General features: G+C 39.5%; 1 protein-coding gene across 3 annotated transcripts in view; it reads right to left on the bottom strand.

Annotated features, from left to right (window-relative positions):
- The window catches only part of mapk10 (mitogen-activated protein kinase 10), a 158,816-nt gene that overhangs the window by 76,564 nt on the left and 62,717 nt on the right, over positions 1-19,535 (bottom strand). For all 3 annotated transcript variants that reach the window (XM_059988688.1, XM_059988686.1, XM_059988687.1), the window contains 4 exons: positions 18,162-18,291; positions 10,119-10,177; positions 6,773-6,911; positions 5,817-5,982 (listed from right to left, as the gene is read on the bottom strand). In XM_059988688.1, coding sequence (XP_059844671.1) covers positions 5,817-5,982; positions 6,773-6,911; positions 10,119-10,177; positions 18,162-18,291 — 494 coding nt within the window. The remainder of the gene's footprint in view (positions 1-5,816; positions 5,983-6,772; positions 6,912-10,118; positions 10,178-18,161; positions 18,292-19,535) is intronic.

The following is a 19,535-nucleotide window of genomic DNA, read 5'->3' as shown; positions in this document are numbered from 1 at the left end:
ACTCTACTTCCTCTCTATACTTCGTCCCATCATTGTCAATGGGGCTGACCAATGCTGTGCCATCTGTAAACTTGACAGGGTTTGAGCTGAATCCTGCGACACAGTCATGTGTCAGCAGTGTGAAAGCAGCAGGCTCAGCACACATCCCTGGGGAGTGCCAGTGCTCAGTGTAGTGGGACTAGAGACATTGCTGCTCACACAAACTGACTGTGGCCTTCTCATTATCCAACAGCAGAGAGGTGTTGAGATCCAGTGAGGACAGTTTCCTCACCAGTTTCTGGGGTCTGATGGTGTTAAATGCCAAACTGAAGACTATAAACAGAAACTTCACATACAAGAATCCAGTTTCCAGCTGGACAAGACAGAGTGCAGGGCAGAGGCTATTGCTTCATCAGTCAATTGATTTAAGTTGTAAGCAAACTGGAAAGGGTCCAATGTAAGGGGGAGTAAGGCTTTAATGTGCCCATGACAAGCTGCTCAAAGCATTTCACAATGGTTGATGTAATGCTACCGGGTGATAGCCTTCTGATAGTAACCAGAAGGCAGGTTACTGTCCCCTTCTTTGGCACTGGAATGATGGTTGCTGCCTTGAAAACCGAGGGCACAATGGACTGTTTCAGAGTGATGTCGAATATATCCATCATCACCTCAGTTAGCTGGGCTGCATGGTATATCAGAACCCGAACTGGTATGTTTTTCGGGTCCACAGCTTTGTGTGGGTTGACTCTGGGGCAAGGTCCTGCACAGCTCAGCTTCTGCCAGGGGGAATGTCTGCTCCCCTGGACATAGGGGTGGCTTCCTCACCAGCACTTTGTTCTGTGCATCAAACAAGGCGTAAAAGAAATCCAGCCTGTCGAGGAATGAGGCCTCCTGCTTTCTGATGTGCAGGGTACACTTGTAGTCTAAAATCCTCTGAATTCCCTGCTATATACGCCTTGTGTGCCTGGTATCACAAAAGTGGCTGTATATTCTCTGAGAATGCTCCTGATGGAATGGGAAAGCACAGTTCATGCTCCCGAGAGCTGTCACATCCTCAGTCGTGCACGGACCTCTGCAGTTAAGTCATGGCTCTTAAATGCATAATCCCGCTTGGTGGTGCAATAATATCAGCACCGGACTCCAGAGTGAAGGTTCCCGAGTTCAAATCCAAGTCGGGTTGAGCGTCGAGCTAGCAACTCAGCCTCGTAAAAACAAGAATAGCTTGCTATGGAAGCACCGTCAAAAGATGGTTCCCCGATAACTCCACTGCCAAGTTAAGGGCTGTCATTCTTCCCTTAACTGCATATGAGATGGCTTTCTAGAGCAGCATGGGTTGAGTCTACAAGGGAAAAGGCAATTCTGGATTGGGAGTTGTGTAATGAACCAGATTTGATTAGAGAGCTTAAGGGAAAGGAACCCTTACGTATCAGTGATCATAATGTGATATAATTTATCCTGCAGTTTGAGACGCAGAAACTAAAATCAGATGTATCAGTATTATAGTCGAGTAAAGGGAATTGCAGAGGTGTAAGAGAGGAGCTGGTCAAAGTTGATTGGAAAAGGACACTAGCAGGGAAGATGGCAGAATAGCAATGGTGGATGTTTGTGGGAGCAATTCGGAAGGTATAGGACAGATACATCCTGAATTAGAAGTAGTATTCTAAAGGGAGGATGAGGCAACCATGGCTGACAACAGAAGTCAAAGACAGCATAATGCAAAAGAAAGCAGATATAATATAGCAAAAATTAGTGGAAAGTTAGAGGATTAGAAAGCTTTTAAAAACCAACAGAAGGCAACTAAAACAACCATAAAGAGAGAAGAGATGAAATATGAAGGTAAGGTAGCCAATAATATAAAATAGGGTGCCAATAGCTGTTTTTTCACATATATAAATTGTAAAAGAGAAGGAGAGTGGATATCAGACTGCTGGAAAATGACACTGAAGAGGAAGTAATGGGGGACAAAGAAATGGCAGGCATACTTAATATTTATTTTGTGTCAGTCTTCACTGTGAAAGATACTAACAGAATACCAGAAATTTGAGTGCCAGGGGCAGAAGTGAATGAAGTTGCTGTTACTAAAGAGAAGGTGCTTGGGAAGCTGAAAGGTCTGAAGGTAGATAAGTCACCTGGACCAGATGGATCACATGCCAGGGTTCTGAAAGAGGTAGCTGAAGAGACTGTGGAGGCATCTGGAATGATCTTTCAAGAATGGTTCCAGAATGGTTCCGGAGAACTGGAAAATTGCGAATATCACACCTTTTTTTAAGAAGGAAGGAGGTAAAATATAGGAAGTTATTGGCCAGTTAGCCTTACTAAGCAACCTAAGATATACAGCAGCCAATCAGAGTGCTTAGGAAGATGCTGGAATCGATTATTAATGGTGAGGCTTCAGGGTACTTGGAAGCACATGATAAAATAGGCTAGTCAGCATGGTTTTCTTGAGGGGAAGTCCTGTCTGACAAATCTGTCAGAATTCTTTAAGGAAATAACAGGCAGGATAGACAAAGGTGAGTCAGTGAATGTTGTTTACTTTGACTTTCAGAAGGCTTTTGACAAGGTGAAGCACAAGAGGCTGCTAAACAAGCTAAGAGCCCTTGGTTTTACAGGAAAGATATTAGAAGATTGCTGGCATGCAGGAATCAAAGAGTGGGAATAAATGGTTCTTTTCTCATTGGCTGCTGGTAACTAGTGTTTTTTTTCCACATTATATGTCAATAATTTCAACGATGGAATTGAGGGTTGTATGCAGAAAATATGAAGATAGGTGGAGGAAAGGTACTGTTGAGGAAGCAGGGAATTGCTGAAGTAGCAACTTCATTCACTTCTGCCCCTGGCACTCGAATTTCTGGTATTCTGTTGGTATCTTTCACAGTGAAGACTGACACAAAATAAATATTAAGTATGTCTGCCATTTCTTTGGATAGAAAACTGGTTGGCGGATAGAAAGCAAAGGGTAGCAGTGAATGGGTGTTTCTCGGAATGGCAGGTGGTGACTAGTGGGGTGCCACAGGTCTCGGTATTGGGACCACAGCTGTTTACGATTTACATCAACGATTTAGATGAAGGCATTGAGAATAACATCAGCAAGTTTGCTGATGATACTAAGCTGGGTGGCAGTGTGACATTTGATGAGGATGTTAGGAGAATTCAAGGTGACTTGGATAGGCTGGGTGAGTGGGCAGATACTTGGCAGATGATGTTCAACGTGAATAAGTGTGAGGTTATCCACTTTGGGAGTAAGAACAGGAAGGCAGGTTATTATCTGGTGTAAAGTTAGGTAAGGGAGAAATACAAAGAGATCTAGGAGTCCTTGTTCTTCAGTCACTGAAGGTGAATGAGCAAGTGCAGCAGGCAGTGAAGAAGGCTAATGGAATGTTGGCCTTTATTACAAAGGGAATTGAGTACAAGAGCAAGGAAATCCTCTTACATTTGTACAGGGCCCTGGTGAGACCACACCTGGAGTATTGTGTACAGATTTGGTCTGCAGGGTTAAGGAAGGACATCCTGGCTGTAGAGGAAGTGCAGCGTAGATTCACAAGGTTAATTCCTGGGATGTCAGGACTGTCTTACGCAGAGAGGTTAGAGAGACTGGGCTTGTACACGCTGGAATTAAGGAGATTGAGAGGGGATCTGATTGCAACATATAAGATTATTAAGGGACTGGACAAGATAGAGGCAGGAAATATGTTCCAGATGCTGGGAGAGTCCAGTACCAGAGGGCATGGTTTGAGAATAAGGGGTAGGTCATTTAGGACAGAGTTAAGGAAAAACTTCTTCTCCCAGAGAGTTGTGGGGGTCTGGAATGCACTGCCTTGGAAGGTAGTGGAGGCCATTTCTCTGGATGCTTTCAAGAAGGAGCTAGATAGGTATCTTATGGATAGGGGAATCAAGGGATATGGGGACAAGGCAGGAACCGGGTATTGATAGTAGATGATCAGCCATGATCTCAAAATGGCGGTGCAGGCTCAAAGGGCCGAATGGTCTACTTCTGCACCTATTGTCTATTGTCTATTGGATCTGTAGAAGGAGTTAGACAGAATAGGTGAATAGGCAAAGAAGTTGTATAGGGAAGAGTATTTGGTAAAAGGAATAAAGGCATAAATTATTTTTTAAATGGGGTGAAAATTCAGAAATCAGAAGTGCAATGGCATTTTGCTGGATTCCCTAAGGTTAACTTGCAGGTTGAGTCAGTGGTAAGGTAGTTAAATGTAATGCTAGCATTTATGTCGAGAGGACTAGAATATAAGAGTAAGGATGTAATACTGAGGCATTGGTCAAACTGCACTTATAGATACTGTGAGCAGTCTTGGGTCCCTTATCTGAGATGTGCTGCTATTGGAGAAAGTCCAGAGGAAGCTCATGAGAATGATTCCGGGAATGAAAGTGTTAATGTATGAGGAGTGTTTGATTGCCCTGGGCATGTACTTGCTGGGGCATAGAAATCGAGGGGGGGGTGGGATCTCATTGAAATTATCAAATACTGGAAGATCTAGACAGCGTGGGTGTGGAGAGGATGTTTCCTATAGTGCAGGGATCTGGGACCAGAGGCCAGAGGCTCAGAATAGTCATGAGGAGGAAATTCTTTAGCCAGAGGGTGGTGAATCTGTGAAATTCATTGCCATAGATGACTGTGGAAGCCAAATAATTGGATACACTTAAAGCGAAGTTTGGTAGGTTCTTGATTAGTCAGGGTGTCAAAGGTTATGGGGATAAAGCAGGAGAATGGGGTTGAGAGGGATAATAATTCAGCAATGAAGGAATGGTGGAGCAAATCCAAGGGGCCAAATGGTCTTACTCTACTACTATGTCTTATGATCTTATGGTCTAAATTAATTATAAAATAATTCTAGAGAAAATAGCAGGTAAAATCAAAAGAATTGTCGCCATGGTGAAATATTACACTATTATGCATCTTTTAAAGGATAAGCATGACATTTTTAGGACTTTTAACAACATAAAATTATCAAGAAATATTTATTACCAGTATCTGGCAAGAATGGTAACTAAGAATATCAGGATACAACTTGCTTCAGGTATTCATTCTGCTCTAACTATTAGCAGGCATAAGAAACAATCAACCTCTTAGCTAACAGTAGGCTGATGTTATTATGGCTGATGAATATTCTGGAGTGATATAGTACTGAACTTGTTGATGAAGGGACAGAATTTCAGATTATTTATTTCCTCCTGACAATTTGCATTGCTATACTTCTCACATTTCCTAATTTTGAAGAACAGATTGAAGCTTATTTTCTGCTTCCTCTGTAAAAAAAAAGTTGAATTAAACCTTTGAGGAAAGTAACAAAGGTGGTATAAAAATTAGGAAGGCAATATAGGCTTGATACTAAACTACAACTTTCAGAAGAGATTACTCTGTGATCAGGTAATTTACTTCGTTCTTCAGTAACCTGCAACTCTTCCTAGCCATCTAGCTGAACCAGCCCAGAAGGGAATACACAGTAGCTGCCAATCAGAGGATTGAGTTAACTATTTTTTTGAGTTGCATAATTATTGATCACAGAGACTGGTCAAATGAATTTGCTATGAATCAAGATTTAATCCATCAAGTGCATGCTGTTTTTCAGCTCTTAGTTACTTTATTGATGACATTAATGAATTCAAAGGGTTGCTTTAGTTAAAACAGTTGTATCATATCATAATCATTGGTAAGTAGCTAATTTTTTTAATAAATAGAAAACATTCATTTAAAAGTAATGCACCAGATTTTCAATCTAACAAGATAGTTCAAACTATGCAGAATGGAATAATTTGCTCTGTCTATGACACAAATAGGTATCAATGAGAAATATGTCAGTGTTAAGTAAAAATCTCACCATTTTCTTTGTACCCCATTCCCAGAATAACTTCTGGTGCTCTGTAATATCGGGTTACTACATAAGGAGTCATCATGAAGCTTGTTCCAGCTGTCCTTGCCAGTCCAAAGTCAAGGATTTTTAATGTGCAGTCTGACTTTACCACTATGTTGCTTGGTTTTAGATCCTGTAAATGTAGAAGTATAAATTCAAATACTACACAACTATATAGCTTTATTATTGTACTTCTATATTATAAATTTGCAACTTTGAATTCTTGCTCCCTAAATTATTAATCCAGTTTCAGAATTAATATGTCACCACTAAACCACCATGAATGCCAGGGTTAAACTGGTACTGAGAGTACTCGGGTGGAATAATAGAGAAGATAAAATCTGGTAGCTCGAGTAGTTAAAACAGACTGGATGAAAGCCCAAAGGAGAGAGAGGAGGCAATCTAAGTGAACCACAGTTTTGTAGGGGTTGGTGAAGCAGTAGAGTTTTGGCTGCATGCAGTGATCCTTTTAAGACAGTATCTGGTGTATTCTATCCCCTTATATCCCACCAATTTTCAACACATATTTCAAAGGTCCGGTTATGACTTCAATAATCTGCTATCTCACTTTTCAGAACTGCCAATGATTCAGAGTCTAGCTCACAAGTGACATTTCCAACTCTGCCCTGAAATGCACTGGAGCCCTGGGTCCCAAGCTTTCCCAAATCTCACCAGGTCCTCTGAAAGCCACCGGCTCCCATACTCCCTTTAAACTTGCTCTATTCATTGGAAAAGTTATTATAATTGTGCAATATCTAAAAAAGGTAAAACTATGTTGGTGTATTAATATGCATCCAATAGTGCAGCAGATTTCTCAGGCTGGTGCCAATACTCCCATACATTGGTCTGTAATACTTCTATGGTGCTATTAACATTTTTCAGATCTATTTTGGTTAAACTGCTTGCTTCTTTTGAATACCCACCCGGTGAATAATGCCAGCAGAATGGAGGTGCTTGATGCCACACAGCATCTGGTATAATAGGTAGGACATCCGCTCGTGATCCAGTTCCATTTGAATTACCTGACATAGGTTGGCATCCATCAATTCCATAACTAAATAACTGCAAAAAAAGAAACAGAGGAGGCTGTTGGGTTGATAAATTCACAGGCAACAATTTCCCATCATATGAGACTACCTTGGATTAAAGAGGAACTCAACATACATGATATCTGTAAGCAAGGAAATACATGCTTTTTAATTTTTAACTGATATTTTCTTCCTTAGAAAGATGTCTGTAAACTGAATCTCTCCTGCAGCTGGGATAATGTTCATTATCAAGATAAAATGTGCAACCTTACATCTTAGCAGCAGAATACAATAGAAGTTTGATTATCTCACATGTCCTTTTTAGTGTCCCACACTAAGATTGAATGTCACATATAACTGCAGCATTCTACATGGGAAATAATTAATCATTTAAGCAGCTGAGAAAATAGAGGTAAATTTTGTTATTGGAAGTGCTTATCAATATTCTCAAATGCCAAAGCTGCGATAAATATTCAGAAGAAGGATCTGATCTGAGTTGAGTGAGAACTGCTTTTAGACTTGGAGGAAGAGAAGTTTCACACAGTTTTCATTCAGCCTCCCATATTATGCAACATCAAACTGGAGTTTTTGGGTGCTCAGGGTCCTATGGGTATCTCAATCAATATATAAACATTTGCTTCTATTACACTGTCCTGGGCTGGTGATTTGGAATTTCTGGCACATGTTGCAAATAAAACGTTGCCTGGCTTGAAAAGTGGTTCCACAATGATAATGCAGTCAGTTTACCACTGCTCCACTGATCAACAATGCTGCCATCAGGTGAAATGAGCACAACATGTGTTCATGAAGACTAATGCGTGTTATAGTACATTATTTTTACAGTAACAATGATTTCTAGCCTGCAAAAGGCTGTTGTTGTCTCCAATGACATCATTCTGACACGATGAACTATTAGTTAGGTGCAGCTGCTTGTGGAAACATTAAAGAAGCTGCTACATAGTAAATCAAACAGGCATTATGATAGAGCTGTCTAATCAAAAATCCCATCACTGTGCATATGACCAATAGTCGACATATGTACAGTCAATAACTTTCAGATTTCCAGCATCTGCAGTATTATACTTTTGAAATTATGAATCTGCTTCTTGACTTGCCTGCTAACTGAATGACTAACAATCACTGATCAGGTCTAATTTCCTTCTTGCAGTATACAACATTCAAGATAAATCCTTCCTTTTGTGGCATTCAGTCCTCTTGTGTCTTTAAATTCTCACCCTGTTTCACCTACACTCAGTGTGGTTACCTAACTCTCCCAATCAGAAAGTGCTTCTAAAGTATTTAAATTAAACCAAATATATTTTCTGTGTGTGTTCACAAATTTAAAAACAATCAGTATCAGGCCTTAGTGTGCATTCATGTAAAGTATTATGTTGAAGAAGCTGATATTTTTCTCTATTGTTCTGTTTGATATCAACATAAAAGGTTGCAGAATTTTATGTACAAATAGATTTTCTGTATCCTTTGCACTTAGTTTTTAAAATTTTCAAGAACACTCACAAAGTCCTTGGCTCAAATGAATTACAATGAAAATTTCCTATTAACTGTGCTTGTGTCTGGGACTTTGCAGTGTCTCTGGGACTTTGCAGTGTCTCTCAAAACCAGGCTGGTGCAACAGAAATAGCAAGATTTTTATGTCTTTTGATGATAATTAGTTATTCCCCCAGTGGTAGATTAGAAAATCTTAACGCAAAATATGATTACTTTTTGATTAAACAGGCTTCCAACTGAACTGAAGCAAAACTGCACCCAGTTGCTACTCCTAATGATATCAAGGCCTTTGAGCTCTTTACCACAAACAAATCTTTCAACTGGATAGAGCTGTGCAGCCAAACAAAAGAGCATCCATCATAATAAGATGCCGAGAGATAGTATGACTTGGGTGGTCTGTCAACTCATGGAGCACCCATTGCTAGTCCCCAACAATAACCTGTGCTCACCATAACAGCCCCGGTGATCTCAGCCTCAGACCAGAGCAACTGCCCTGCTCATCCCAGCCCACTCAACACTGCCATCACAAGAAGGCTCTACATCCAGCCACCAGACAGAAAGATCACCACTCCATGATTGCAGCAGTGCCAATTCATGCCAGATTCCTGGCACAGTAGTTCCTAGCTTGAACAGATGTTGTTTAGAAGTCCAGAGGGAGGGTTAGGACTTTAAGGAATTATATTCTGCAGGATGGCACCAACCAGGATGTCAGTATCAAATATATCCCTTTCTGTTCAAATACACTTCATCCTTGCAAGTGTTCTATTGGAACCAATACCTTGGCCTTATATTGATTTCCCTAATCTTATGTTCTTCTAGCATATGTCACAGAATGAAATTTAGGGATTATTACATTCAAAATCCAGCTCCAAAACTTACTTTTTAATCATGTAATGCAGGCACAAAATACTGCAGATGCTGGGAATCGAAAATGATTACAAACAAAAACTGCTGGAAACTCGGGAGTTCCGACAGCCACTCTGGAGAGAGTTAGCATTTCAAGTCAATGACTTTTTACCTGACAACTCTGGAACCCATGTTGTACAGTTAAACTCTTGCAAGAATTCAGTTTCTCAACCACTAGTACTACTCTACTTTAGAAAGCTTTAACAGTAAGTGAACAGTATAAAGACTTTTATTGATTGCTTTCAATGAGGAAGTACTTCAAAGAAATAAACATATTGAGGAGGCTTTTGGGTTAGCAGTATCCTGAGAGTTTACAAGATCCTGTTAGTCAGTGGAGAAGCTTTCCAACTTGACCACTTGTCTCCACAAGGAGGATATTGCAGCAACACAGAGTAAAGCAGCCACTGCCCTTAGGTCTTAGAAGAATATTAAATATCTAAAGAATTAGATGAAATATTTCTGAATGTAAAACAAGGGAACACAGAGCAAGTTAAAATGTAACTAATAATTTTAGTTCCTTTGCTGACATGGGCATTCTACCATCAGCAGTACTCTGCTTTGCTATATATCCACATAATCCTCAATGGTAACAACGATGAAAAATTATGAATGAATACCTATCATTCTGGGCAGGTAGAAGAAGGTGAAAACAACTTTGTACTATTATGGGCAAGCCTGACTATAACAGGATCAAGATCTTTGGATCACATTACAGTATACAACAGCGATGGAAAAATATGTCATGGCATTAGAGGACCCCCGGCTGATATTGTACCTTTAAATACTATGTACAACACCTTGAAGGAAAATATTTTGGATTACTTACACATCCTGGAATTCATCTAGCGATTTTTGGGGTGTAAATACATTTAACAAACTGATGATCTGTGAAACAAAACACAAGTAAAAGTTGTTGTTTGACCTTAACAAAAGTCTACCATTCAATTAAACCCAATGATTATTGGTTATATATTTTCAAACACTTCAATCATTAAACATCTTCCCATTCTACATTTGATGTGTAGCACAGCAGTGCAGATGGTAGAGGGGCTGCCTTAGCTCCAGCAACTGAAATGTAATGCTGATCTCCATGATCTGGGTGGAATTTGCACTATGTAGAACTCTCCTAGGCATTTCTGTTTTCTTTTGCATCCCAAAGACATGCAGATAGGTTGTTTTATAGCGACTATAATTTACCCTTACAGTGTAGGCAAATGGTGGAATCTGAAGAAGGGATGGAGCAGGGGCGGGGGGCGGGTTTAACGTGAATGAGGAGAGCAAACTTTAAAGAGATATTTAGGGAGATAATTGCTCTGCGATCTGGCTGAAATGGCTGCCTTCTATGTTATAAGGAAATGTGGAAATATAGACCCTGAGTATCTAATATCATGATATGAAATACAGCCAATTGATTTAAAGTATGCATTTCAAAAGTATTATGCATGTTTGTTTAATTTATTTCTGTTTAACAGAACCATAGAACCACAGAACATTACAACACAGAAACAGGCCTTTTGGCCCTTCTTGGCTATGCCAAACCATTTTTCTGCCTAGTCCCACTGACCTGCACCTGGGCCGTATCCCTCTAAAACCCTCTCATCCAAATACTTGTCCAAGTTTTTCTTAAATGTTAAAAGTGAGCCCGCATTCACCACATCATCTGGCAGCTCATTCCACACTCCCACCACTCTCTGTGTGAAGAAGCCCTCCCCCAAAATGTTCCCTTTAAACTTTACCCCCTTCATCCTTAATCCATGACCTCTGGGTTTTTTTCTCCCTTGGCCTCAGTGGAAAAAGCCTGCTTGCATTCACTCTATCTATACCCATCATAATTTTATTCATCTCTATCAAATCACTCCTCATTCTCCTACACTCCAGGGAATAAAGTCCTAACCTATTCAACCTTTCTCTGTAACTCAGTTTCTCAAGTCCCGACAACATCCTTGTAAACCTTCTCTGCACTCTTTCAACCTTATTAATGTCCTTCCTGTAATTAGGTGACCAAAACTGCACACAATACTCCAAATTTGGTCTCACCAATGTCTTATACAACCTCACCATTACATTCCAACTCTTATACTCAATATTTTGATTTATAAAGGCCAATGTACCAAAAGCTCTCTTTACAACCCTATCTACTTGTGACGCCACTTTTAGGGAATTATGTACCTGTCCTCCCAGATCCCTCTGTTCTACTGCATTCCTCAGTGTCCTACCAGTTACCTTGTATGTTCTACCTTGTTTTGACCTTCCGAAGTGCAATACCTCATACTTGTCCGCATTAAACTCCATCTGCCATTTTTCAGCCCATTCCAACTGATCCAAGTCCCTCTGCAAGCTTTGAAAACCTTCCTCACTGTCCACTACACCTCCAATCTTTGTATCATCAGCAAATTTGCTGATCCAATTTGTCACATTATCATCCAGATCATTGATATAGATGACAAATAACAACAGACCCAGCACTAATCCCTGTGGCACACCACTAGTCACAGGCCTCCACTCAGAGAAGCAATCCTCCACTATCACTCTCTGGCTTCTCCCATTGAGCCAATGTCTAATCCAATTTACTACCTCACCATGTATACCTAGCAACTGAATCTTCCTAACTAACCTCCCATGCGGGACCTTGTCAAAGGCCTTAACATCATTTTAGTTCCATAAAATTATAGGAATGAGAAGCAGCAACAATTGACCTATTTTATGGTAATCCTGCACAATACATAATTTTATGTGGATGAGGCAAACAAACAATATAAAATCACACTAGCTTGCATAGTATTTGGTTACATCTTGGATGATTGTAGTCTTCAATTTCAGCCATTCAACATCTTTTAACCATTTAAATGTTCCTGTTTAATGCAAAACAATTGGCTTGTGAATAGCAAACAAGCTTGCCATGAAAATTTTATAAAGCGCACTAATCTTCATTGAATACATGGGTAAAATGGTAACCATCTGGCAACAGCTGTGGTTAAAATAAGATAACCACAAACCAACAAATCAAGATCACCATAGGAAATCCTTCTCAAAATTTAAATTTAAACTAGACGCAACCAAATATAGCAAGTTTGTGAAGGTGTGAAGAGGTATTTTTAACTATATCCTTCAGATTTATGTGAAACCTGGTAGGTGTTAGCAAAACCAAATGTAAATGCCTTGCCCTGATAACAACCTTCAATGGTGAGACTAAACAGGGAAATCTTTTTTGATCAGTTTACTATATAGAGGAGGCTTCTCAGCTACCTAATACACACATTATGCAAACCTCATCAGCAACAGACTTCAGTACAGCTCAGTGTTTGTTAAATGAGTTGAGCATATTGACAATATCCTGATAAAGTATGTCTACAGACATCCCGCTTTGCTACTACAACATATAGAAGATATTTGGACAGGTTCAGGTATAGCAATGGTTAAAAGCAGTATAGGTGAAATGCAGGCATGAGTATCATAGTCAGCATGGACAGTTGGGATGAAAGGATTGTTTCCAAGCTGTATAACTCCATAATTTTATGACTATGGGGAAATTTAGATACAGAGTGGAGAAAAAACTCATTGCAATAACAACATAGATGCAATGGGAGATTTTACTTTTGCATAGACTGGAAAGAGAACAACTCAAATAATAAAGGCAGCAAATTTTCAATATGAATTTGGGATGTTTGCTGGAAGTTTGAGAACTATTTAACGTAACAAATTCATCAAGTTAATAACTATCAAATACCTCTGTATTCATTTCTAGAGTATTTATTGAACAATAAGTTGGAAAATCTAAACATAAATATTAATCAACATAATACAAATCATCAAAGCAGTTGTACTTGAATTATCTATCACAGAAGTACCTCCATACATTCTGATGAAGAAGTTTGCAATACTGCAAACTAATTACAATAGCAAGATTAGAAAGCACAGTTGCAAAGGGCTAATTATACTGATTCTCTATAATGGAAAATAAATTGAATTTTACAGATAATATTTACAGCATCAGATTTGTTTTTGCCCTTTAAAGAAAAATTAAGAGGAGCGATCTGACTGTAGCTGAAATTTTGCAAGGTTCAACAAATGACACTTCAATTTACTTGATCTTTCACATTTTGCAAACAATGATTTTCATTCAAGGTATTATTAAGCGGACAGCATGAATGAAAAGACTAAAATTAAAATGCTAGAATTTAAAGATCAACAACTCCTCAGACCCAGTCTCACACTACTGGCATCAACTGAAATTGCCCCACAGGGGCGTAGCTCTGCAGATGACAGCGAGGTAAAGCAGCTGGTAACATCACAAAGGGATGTGAGGGCAAAGCCTTGGAACCACTCCTCGTCCATGGACAGACTGACATAAACATTATTTACATATGCAGACATTATGCCCAGTGCACTTTTTAGGGTTAAACGAAAGCACTATTACCAATGCACATTTTGAGATATAACCCCCAGTTTTAGGAATCTCCTGGGCGTTCTCACAGGTTCACAATCCATCTACTTTAGATTGAATTCCAATGCAAATACACAAATAATGTGCTGAAACAAGATGAGCTTTAATCCCACTTACTATTTGCACTTATTCGCTGATTCATGATCAGATACTCCATTAAGATTGATAAACTGCAAATTACAACCTGCAATATCCCAGTCTGTGTTTTCCATTTCCAAAGATGAAACAACAGAAGGCTAAATTTTCCCTACAAAGTGCATGGGCCAGAGCTGTCTGCCAAAATAATGTTTTGACTAAAATGCCATCTCCAGGTGGAGAGCAGCTGTTTTTAAACCCATGTTTTTGGATAGAACAGCGTTTAGTTTCTGTGGGGTTGTCACTGTGACACTAAACTGAAGCAAGATGGATTCCCAAGGGAAGAAAGGAAGGAACGGTAAATATCCAACACCTGGCTCACTTTCTAATAACTGGTTCAAAACCAGCATTGGCAGAAGACAGCAGCACTTTGTCAGTAAGACCTTACCTTCTGCCTAATACCCAACGCACGTGAGGAAGGATAGTAAGGGGAGCTTATAAAAGGTAAATACATTGACAAAATAAATATAGAACAAATAATGTTTGCGTGAATTTGAATTTTAACTGTGTTTTATATCCTTTAGAGAAACAAACTGTTAACCATATTTGCAGAATATGAAGAATTCCCTCAATTCCCTGAAACTCCTCAACCTACCATTGTAATGCAAGGGGTTTGGAATACAACCTTAATTCCCGATTTCTACTCCACTATAAACTTTCTTCTTAAAACTCGCCATCGTGCCTTCTCCACCTTCATGAGCCAGTGGGATGAGTTTATTTTGGCACCTTGTTTAAGATCTTCTATTCAGTTGTCTCTTCTGCCATGTCCCCATTCTCCTTATTCTACATGTCAAACTTTATTTAAATTTCATTCCAAGCTAACAATGAGCTTATATATTATCACCTAAGTCTTCTCAAAGTCTGTCTATGTTTTTCTTGGCTCCAAGATCAATTGGTACTCAATCAGCCCCATTTCCAATCACCCAGCTTCCTCTTCTGACATTAGTCAATAGTGCTAACTGCTTCTTCTTTCAACTATTGTCTGCCTCTTCTCAAATCTGCCATCGACACCCCCTACCTCCTAAATGAATCCAGCATTTGCGACCTTCCAGCTCTTCATCAACCTCCTTTCTTCTTGAAGAACCTTGAGCTCTTGCCTCAACCAAATCTTGCCCATATTTCCTATAGTTCTGTGCCTGCACATCCCATGCTTCCAGCCTTATCACTGAAATATTATACCATGTGATGATGATCCTTCATCATACTTCTTGCAAGGATTACAGTCTTTTTTTTAATAAAAGATTAACTATCATCTCTATCTTCTGCCTCAGTAGTTGATCCAGTCAAATTTAGTGCCAGTTAACAAATCGCTAACAATAGTTCTCTTCCTGCTTCTATAGTACTATCTTCAGAGCCTTCTCTCCCAAAGATATACCTACATTCCCTCCCAAAGGCCATCTACACGCTGCCACGTGTTAATATTGTTCCAAAACACAGCACTACTTTTGACAATTCTGTTGACAAGTGCCAGCTCTGTCACAACACTGTCCATAAGCCCTCTGACCTCCTCTCTCGCCCCAACCACCACCACCTCCCCCATCCCAGAGCCAAAGGCTTTGACGGAACTCTTGTATAATACAAGATGAACCCCCTGGGATCTCTCAAGCTACCTCATCGTGGCACTTGCACCTTATGTGTCTATGTGCACTATACTTTCTCTGTAACTATAATACTATATTCTATAATCTATTACTTTTGCTTTTTTACCAACTCAATGTATTTACTGTATGCTTGAAATGATCTGTACTGCTGACATGCAAAACAAAGCTATTTGCTGTATCTTGGTGCATGTGACAACAATGAACCGATAATTGACGGGGCAGCGCAATGCTTTACAGTCAGTGATGGCAGTTCAGTTCCTGCTGACGTCTATAAGGAGTTTGTATATTTCCTCATGGGTTTCTTCCAGGCACTTGATGCTAATTACGTATTTCACTGTATATTTTGATGTACATGTGACAAATAAATCTAATCTTTAATAAAGCTGATCCTAAAGATGCTAAGCTTTTAGTCTACTCCTACCTTATGTGGCTTGTAATCGACCTGTTTGCTGATCCTGTGAAATGGTATGAGGCCTTTAAGAACACTGAACAGATCAAAGTTTTTATTGTTATTTACCAAAGATGCACAGCTCTGTTTCTGCCTGGAGATTATTAACAAACACACTTAAGTGAAAGATAAAAGCAGAATTAGAAGTTTAAAATTACTTAACAAATTTACCTGAACTGAGGATTGTCGGACCAAATACAACATGACTATTGGTCCCTTAACACATGTTCCAAAGGCTAAAAGGAAGTGATTTTCTGTTCTATTTAGTTAGAAGTAACAGATGCTCCACCTGCCATTTAATGGTCACCTGAACTGTTCAGCAAACTTAGAGGTTTGGCCTCATCCGGTGCTGATGCTGGACAGGTGATGTTACGTTCTCAGACCAGTTGGAACAAGTCTGTTTGGTGCAGACCACAGTAGATCAACTGGAACCAAGTGGTGTGGGATGACGCCAACTGTCATAAAAGCCCTCATCGTATGCTGCCTTTCGTTCCTTCTACTCAGTGACTCAAGGTTAAAGTGGCTCATGCACTATTGAATCATTTGCAGTATTAAGAGTGTAAACATTTTTCACCATTTAATATCAGAATTCCGTGAGTTTATATCATGACTGAGTTTATATCCAGTTAAATGTGATGCATTTCTACCCTTCTCACTTCAGAGGAGTGTGCTGAGACCCACCAGCTGCACATCCCTCCCAGCTTGGTATCACCACATTTTGTAGGACTAGAAATGTTTATCAGAAACATCTGCATCATATTTCCTGTATTCTCAGAACAGAAAGATCAAGAAATACTTGCTACAATTTAAATTTTCTGTGTTACAGAGATGCAGGAAATTGTCAGTGTGATCATATCGTTCTTAAAAATATTACACAATACTAAATCTATCAATGAATTGCATTAGAAGAAAGACCAACCCCCTTGGACACAAAATGATTCAAGTGCTTCAAATATTAGATTCTGGTAACGTATTGTTTTACAATGAGTTTCTGTTGTACGGCCTTGACCTAATTCCTGGTAGGCACTTAACACCACAAAACTGTCCACATTATGACGTCCATTGGGACTAATTTGTTGGTCTGATTGAGATCATCATAAGACTGCAAATGGTTCTGTGAAAGGTGGCCTTCTTAGCTGGGGTAAGGTACACTGCAACTGAAATTCCTCAGGGCCGTTGGAGACCCTGGGTCTCAAGCCAGGGGTAGGGTTTTCAGTGGACTTGTGAACACCAGGCCTGCCTTCTGAATAGTGTGTCCTCTCACTTCCCACCAACAGCCAGAGGAAGCCCGTTTCAAATGTGGACCAAGACAGGGACGGCACATTAGCATAAAAGTTAACATAATGCTATTCCAACGCGAGTGACCAAGGTTCTGTCCCACCACTCTCAATGCAAAGGTTGTATCTTCTCCTCTTGACTGCATGGGTTTCCTCTGGGTGCTCCAGATCCTCTCTCATTCCTAAAACGTACTGGTTAGAAGGTTAATTGGTCACATGAGCTCACTGGGCCAAAGGGCCTGTACTGAGCTGCATCTCTAATTAAACATAAAACCAAATAAACGTCCTTACTCGACGTGCAATTCTGTTCTCAGAGGCATGGTGGTTATGATCGTCACTGTCCAACAACTCCAAGAGAAAAGCAGAAAGCATCACCATCATAGTTCCATTGTACCTTGCGACGGTGGACAACTAGCCCCACTACGTGAGCACACCAGCTGATGTCCAGGACTGAGCACCCCTGAACATGCAGTATCCATTAGGCAATAATTAACTCAGAAGTAAATATGTCAATTAGAAGACCTTTTTAAAAATATTCTCATCAGTTCATCTGACCTTTTAATATTTCATCCTATTCACCTCCTACATTGCTCTAATGAAGTTTAATGTAGTCTCAAGAAATAGCAGATCATTAGATACATTGCAACTTTCTCGACTTGACAGTAGATTTAATCATTTCAGGCAGTCAGCTATTTCCACATTGTGTCTCAGATTTCCAGCATTTTTTCACTATCCCAATATTGCTCACGTTTATATTTATCTTAAGCTATTATATACAAGCACAGAGTCTGATAGTACTTAATTTTAATTCCATTCTTAGCAACAGAAAGCAAGATTAACATAATAGAATATGAGGCTACTTTGGTAAATGTAATATAACATAGGAGTTTTCCAGCAGGATGATATCCCTTTGTTTCCCCTGTTAACAGGAACAATCAGGATATATTAAAAATAGAAAACTTACATTTTTGTGGTTGACACATTTCATGAGTACAAGCTCTCGGTAAGCCCGTTTGGCATGCGTCTGGTTCTGAAATGGTCTGCTGAGTTTCTTAATGGCCACATTTCTATCAAGTAGAGCATCATATGAAGCACTACATCAAGGATTAAAATGATAAGGAATGTTAGTCACACTACTCATGATCACAGTGTTAATATAGTTATCGAGCACAAAGATCATGCCATGAGACACCACTCTATGAATGCTGAACATGTTCTCTTGAAATCATTCTTATTAAAGATGAAAGATTAATCTGTCTAGAATAAAAAGATTATTCACTGTTAAAACAGTAGAGATAGGAACATATTAAATATTTTATTAATATTCCACATTTATTCAGAGTTATTGCAACATGTTAATGTTCTGAGGGTTAGAGACATAAAGCTGCAATAAGTGACAAGGCAGCAGAATGTGGGTGGACTTCAAAATTCAAAGTAAATTTTATTTTCAAAGTACATATATGCCACCATATACAACCCTGAGATTCATTTTCCTGTGGGTATACTCAGCAAATCTATAGAAAAATAACTATAAAAGGATCCATTGAAGACCAAAGTGCAGAAGACAACAAACTATGCAAATGCAAATATAAATAAATAGCAATAAGTACCAAGAAAGTGAGATAAGTTAAAAGAGTCCTTAAAACGAGATAATTGGTTTTGGGAACATCTCAATGGATGGGCAAGTGAGTGTAGTTATTATTAAATCCCTTGTTCCAGAGCCTGATGACTGAAGGGAAATAACTGTTCTTGAATTTGGTGGTGCGAATCCTGAGGCTCTTGTACCTTCTACCTGGTGGCAGCAGTGAGAAAAAAGCACGGCCTGGGTGGTGGGGATCTCTGATGATGGATGCTGCTTTCCTACATCTACATGTAGATGCAGATCAATCATCAGGAGGGCTTTATCTGTGATGGCCAAATCCACTACCTTTTGTATTTCCATTCAAAGGCATTAGTGTTTTCCTTACCAGCCTGTGATGCAGCCAGTCAACACACTCTCCGCTACACATCTATAGAAGTTTGTCAAAGTTTTAGATGTCCTACTGATGTCCGCAGAGTCCTAAGGAAGTAGAAGCTCTTTTATGCTTTCTTCACAATTGCACTTACATGACAGACCCCTGAACTAGTAAGCCTCAGGAATATAAGGTTGCTAACCATCTTCGCTTTTGATCCTCCAATGAAGACTGACCCATGGACCCCTCCTGAGGTCTACAATCAGTTCCTTGGTCTTGCTGGCACTGAGGGGTTGTTGTTACGATACCACTCAGGAAAATTTTCAATTTCCCTCCTCTATTTACACTTAATGCTGCTTGGGATATGGAAAATTATTTTACTTCTT

Source organism: Hypanus sabinus, chromosome 14 (genome assembly GCF_030144855.1).
Source record: "Hypanus sabinus isolate sHypSab1 chromosome 14, sHypSab1.hap1, whole genome shotgun sequence".
In the NCBI taxonomy this organism is placed as follows: domain Eukaryota; kingdom Metazoa; phylum Chordata; class Chondrichthyes; order Myliobatiformes; family Dasyatidae; genus Hypanus; species Hypanus sabinus.
Note: the sequence above shows the minus strand (reverse complement) of the source record. Positions and strands in the feature narration are given on the sequence as shown.